The 5,000-nt window shown below is 36.2% G+C and overlaps 1 protein-coding gene across 1 annotated transcript in view; it reads left to right on the top strand.

The window, feature by feature from the left end:
- The window catches only part of LOC113821170 (uncharacterized), a 50,469-nt gene that overhangs the window by 30,810 nt on the left and 14,659 nt on the right, over window positions 1-5,000 (top strand). The window contains exon 2 of the mRNA XM_070133849.1: window positions 1,868-1,909. Coding sequence (XP_069989950.1) covers window positions 1,877-1,909 — 33 coding nt within the window. The 5' untranslated portion in view covers window positions 1,868-1,876. The remainder of the gene's footprint in view (window positions 1-1,867; window positions 1,910-5,000) is intronic.

Genomic DNA, 5,000 nt, shown 5'->3' with positions numbered 1-5,000 from the left:
CTGTCTGTCTATGGCTGTCTTTACTGTGATTTGGCTGTCTGTCTGTCTGTCTATGGCTGTCTTTACTGCTGTCATCATCATCAGTAATAGTTGTAATGTTAATGATGATAATAGTAATGACTATAATGATGATGGTAATGATGAGAATGATAACGATGATAAAAAAGAATATTGTAAAAATTCCTGTTGATATTCGTGTTTTTTGTCAGTTTGGAATCGATTTGCTCTCATTTGGTGACAAAATATTTTAAATTGTCGCATTGTTCATTCTTAAACAAACACTGAGAGCCTAGTCTTTATTACTTTCCAAGATGACTCGAGCAATTAATTGGTTATTTTCTCATATTAATCTCTCAGATTCTCCGTAGATTTCTAAATCGCCAAATAACATACCAGATCACTTCTGCTACGCGGTGTTCGCCCAGCAGTGGAGGAGGCGTCCGTGTAGTCGACCTCTCGGAGCCGCGCCGCTCACTCAGCCTAACTTATTTTTATTAGCTTTTACGTGTCGTTTGCAGTCAGTGTGGACGCCTTTCGTGCAGCGTCTCCGTTTCTCTCAAAATTACTTTTTCATAATGACTGCGAGTCGTGTTTACCGCAAAAGTCGCGTTTCTGTTTTTCATTATTCTTTCCAAAGTTTAATCAATTTAGCTTATATTTCCGCGTTTCCTGAGCCACATAAATGCACTTTGCGCTAATTTTGTATCATCGATTCACTTTTTTTTTACAGTTCACAATAAACTGCAGTCAATTGAATAGCAATGCATCTGAACTCACTCCACCCTTTGCGGTGTTTTTATGATAACTGGCTAATCTTAAGCTTTTACTACTTACCTCCATGACACTTTTCTTGACTCACTTCAACCTTAGGTATACGTAGACCTTAGTAACCAGGAAAAATGTATGAGAGGAATTGTTCACATACAAGATGCAGGTTCGTCTTACCATGATCCTCGACACGGTTCATTCGAAGCAGTGGATAATGTATTAAAGTCTCAGGTCAAGCGAGCAGATAATTATTCGCACAACCAGCCGAGTGTGTCAAACGCAAGACATCCTCCATCCATAATGCATGTGTGTGTGCATGGAGGATTGTCAGCTGTACTTCCGTTTCCTTGTGAGTGCTTAATGAAGCTCCATCTGCCTCCCGGATGACCAACTGGCCGTGACGAGCAGAACCCGAGGTAAATGTGCTGGCTTCCGATCTCGGTCTTGGCTTCGGATGACGACCCCGAGACGCTGCTTCGCTTCCCGATCTCTCAGACCTCTGGGGTTATAAATGCAACGAACGAGCCTGGAGATAATGCTTAACTATGAGATTTTTAAAAAGCTCATGGTAATACGAATGGCTTCTTGTTAAAAGTCTGAGGTTTAAAATTCACGAGGATGAATGTTACTTCCGCGTAAAAACCGCTGGGATGACTCATCAGCTGGTTGATAATGGGATTTTGTTAAGGTTAATTCAAGGGATTTTGTCGCGCAATAAGTTGCATAACAGATCAGTGTCAGCGTTGATAACCTAGGCAGCCTTTCACACTCGAGTGATGAAACTACTGACCCATATAACAGAAAAGCCTGAGAATAAATGGTATGGTAGTTCATTAGTATTAGCACACTTAGTTTTATCTTAAATGCTTTTCATTCGTTGGTAAGAATACGCTTTTTCCTGCCACATACAGGCAATATGTGTCTAGGTTTTCCTGATAGAGACGCATAATATTACAAACAAGACTAACAAAAAATGTTAATTGAATCTAAATAACACAATGAACTAGACTAGTATATCTTACTTCGATAAAGTAATATCAAATAGTTAATATATTTCAATATTATTTTATCACTTAAATTACATTTCTTCTTTTCACAGAAATCCAAGATGCGATTGTTAGCAGTTCTGTTGATAATGCAGGTAAGTTCACACACATGGAAACTTAGTCCTTAGCGAGAAGCATGTTGGAATGACAAGTAATTTATGTTCGTTTTTATGATACGGCGCAGGGAGCAGGGAGGTGAATCTATAGTCACCTGAGTAGATTTTGAAAAAAAAGGAGTTATGATTAGAATGATTGTTTTAAGTTTTGTCTGTCTGTATGTATGAACACCTCACACATTCATATATAGATAAATAGATAAATAAACACATACATACATGCATGCATGCATACATATTATACATGAACACAAACACTCACACACGCATTATATATATATGTATGTATATATATATATATATATATATATATATATATATATATATATATATATATATATATATATATTATATATATATTATATGTATGTATGTATACATATATACGTATATTTATATATGTAAATATATATATATATATATATATATATATATATATATATATATATATATATATATATATATATATATATATATATATTATATTTGTGTGTGTGTATGTATGTATGAATATATTTATATATATATATATATATATATATATATATATATATATATATATATATATATATATATATATATATATAGATATACACACACATATATAGTATATGTATATATGTATACATATGTACGTATATATATATATATATATATATATATATATATATATATATATATATGGATATATATATATATATATATATATATATATATATATATATATATATATATATATTTGTGTATGTATGTATGTATGAATATTTGTATAAATCTATATGTGTGTGTATGTATGTATATGTATATCTAGATGTATATAAGTGCATATATATATATAAATATATATATATATATATATATATATATATATATATATATATATATATGTATATATATATATACATATACATATATATACACACACATACACACACGCACACACACATATGTATATGTGTGTGTGTGTTTTTGTTTGTATGAGTCCGTGTACACAACTAGAATGGCAATAAAAATATACTTGTTCAAAATCTCATGACACTCTTCCTCATCGATTAGCCACAAACTGGTTCTGTTGGTTCAGCGCAGATTCATGCGAAGGTTAAGGTTAGTCATGGAAACTTCATGACTTGAAATTCCTCAAATCTCGAAACTCGAAACACGACCGAGTCCCAAGACATCAGTCAAAACCTCACCCACCAAGTTAAAAAAAGAGAGAGAGACAGAGACAGAGAGAGATGGATTCTCCAAGAATAATTAAGAAATAATGGGTGTGTATAAATGAGGTGGATCTTGGATATTTCATGGGAGTGGGAGTTACGAGAGAGAGAGAGACAGACAGACAGACAGACAGAGACAGAGAAGAGAGAGAGAGAGAAGCCTCAACACCCATCACTAGCATGCCACAAATTAAGCAGACTGATTAATTGTATTTCATTATGCCTTATTAAACTTCCTTGCGAGACGCTGTGTGCAAGTATTATGATCGACCAGTGAAAATGAGGATCCTGGTGACCTGGTGCCGAGGGTGTGGTCTGAGAGGAATGGCCGAGGTCAGGGAGAGAGAAAGGGAGAAAGTGAATTAAAGAAAGAAAGGGAGATATAGAAAGAGGAAAAGGGAGGAAGTGAGTTTAAAAAATAGTGAAAGAGAGATAAAGAAAGAGGAAAAGGGAGAAAGTGAGTTAAAGAAAGAAAGAGGAAGGGAACCAAAGAAAGAGGAAAAGGGAGAAAGTGAATTGAAGAAAGAGGAAAAGGGAGAAAGTGAGTTAGAGAAAGGGAATCAAATAAAGAGGAAAGTTAAAGAAAGAAAGGGGAAATGGGAGAAAAAGAAAGATAGAATGAGAGTTCAAGACTCAGAAAGGTAAGACAGAAAGGGAGAAAGTGAATTAGCGAAAGAAGGAAAGAGGGAAGGTGAATAAAAGGAAAACAGAAAAAGAGAAAGTGATGTAAAAAAAGAGATAAGGGAAAGCACGTAAGAGAAAGACGGACAAAAAATGGGAAAGAGGAAGAGGGATGTGATAAATTTGAGTTATAGACAAATAGAAAGGGAGTAGTCAGATAGAGACAAGTATAGACAAAGAAAAAGAGAGAGGAGAAAGGGAGATAGGAGAGAGAGAGAGAGGAAATTAGAGAAAAGTAAAAAAATAAACACCAGGAAAGAGAGATGGGGGCGTATAAGAAAGAACGTGAATTAGAGAAAAAGAGGAAGGAACAGAGAGAGAGTAAAGTAGAGAAAGAGAGAAAAGGAGAAATGAGAAAGACAGAGAGAAAGGAGCAAAAAGAGAGAGAGGGGAGCAAATAGACAAATAGACCGAGGGCGACAGTCAGACAGCTATTAGTACAGTAACATTAATAATAGTATGTAAGGTGAAAGTATATTGTAATGATGGTGCTTGAACTCCAAGACGTTATCATTGTTGCGACGTACTTCATTTGGCAAGATCATTTTGCAGGGGACAGAAGAATTAAGCTCGTAGTGCCATTGCAACATGTAGAAACGGATTTGCATGTTTGATCTTTCAGCTTTTTTTTCTTCTTCTCTGTATGAAGGAATAAAAAAATAATAACAAGTAATTCAAGACTAAATACGAATGTTCTTTTAAAGGTGATGAGTTACGTCACTTTCGAAATCAATTAGAAGTTTATGCACGTCATTGGATCTGAAGTTATTCGTGTCTGTGAAGTCCCCCACTTCAATAGACCTTAAATAGAGAAACTAGAACCGGAGGGGGCGTGAGCTACGGTTCCAAGGAGCACAGACAAAGGCCAGATAAGAAGGGGAGCCAGGAAAGGTCCTACGAGGTCAGGGGGCAGTAGTGAACACAAGGTAGGGAGTGTGGTGGGGAGGGAGGGTGGGAGGAGGAGGAGGAGGAAGGGAGGTAGGGAGGAGGAGGATGGAGAAGGAGAAACGGAGGGAGGGAGGGAGAGTAGGAGGAGGAGGAAGGGTGGAGAGGGAAGGAGGAGTAAGAGAAAGAGAGGGAGGGAGGAGGAGGAGGAGGAAGAGAGGAAGGGAAGGAGTAGTAGGAGGATGGAGGGTGGGAGAGAGGGAGGGAGGAAGAGGAGGAGGGAGGGC

This window comes from Penaeus vannamei, chromosome 19 (genome assembly GCF_042767895.1).
Source record: "Penaeus vannamei isolate JL-2024 chromosome 19, ASM4276789v1, whole genome shotgun sequence".
Taxonomy (NCBI): domain Eukaryota; kingdom Metazoa; phylum Arthropoda; class Malacostraca; order Decapoda; family Penaeidae; genus Penaeus; species Penaeus vannamei.
This window is presented reverse-complemented; position numbering and strand designations above follow the sequence as displayed.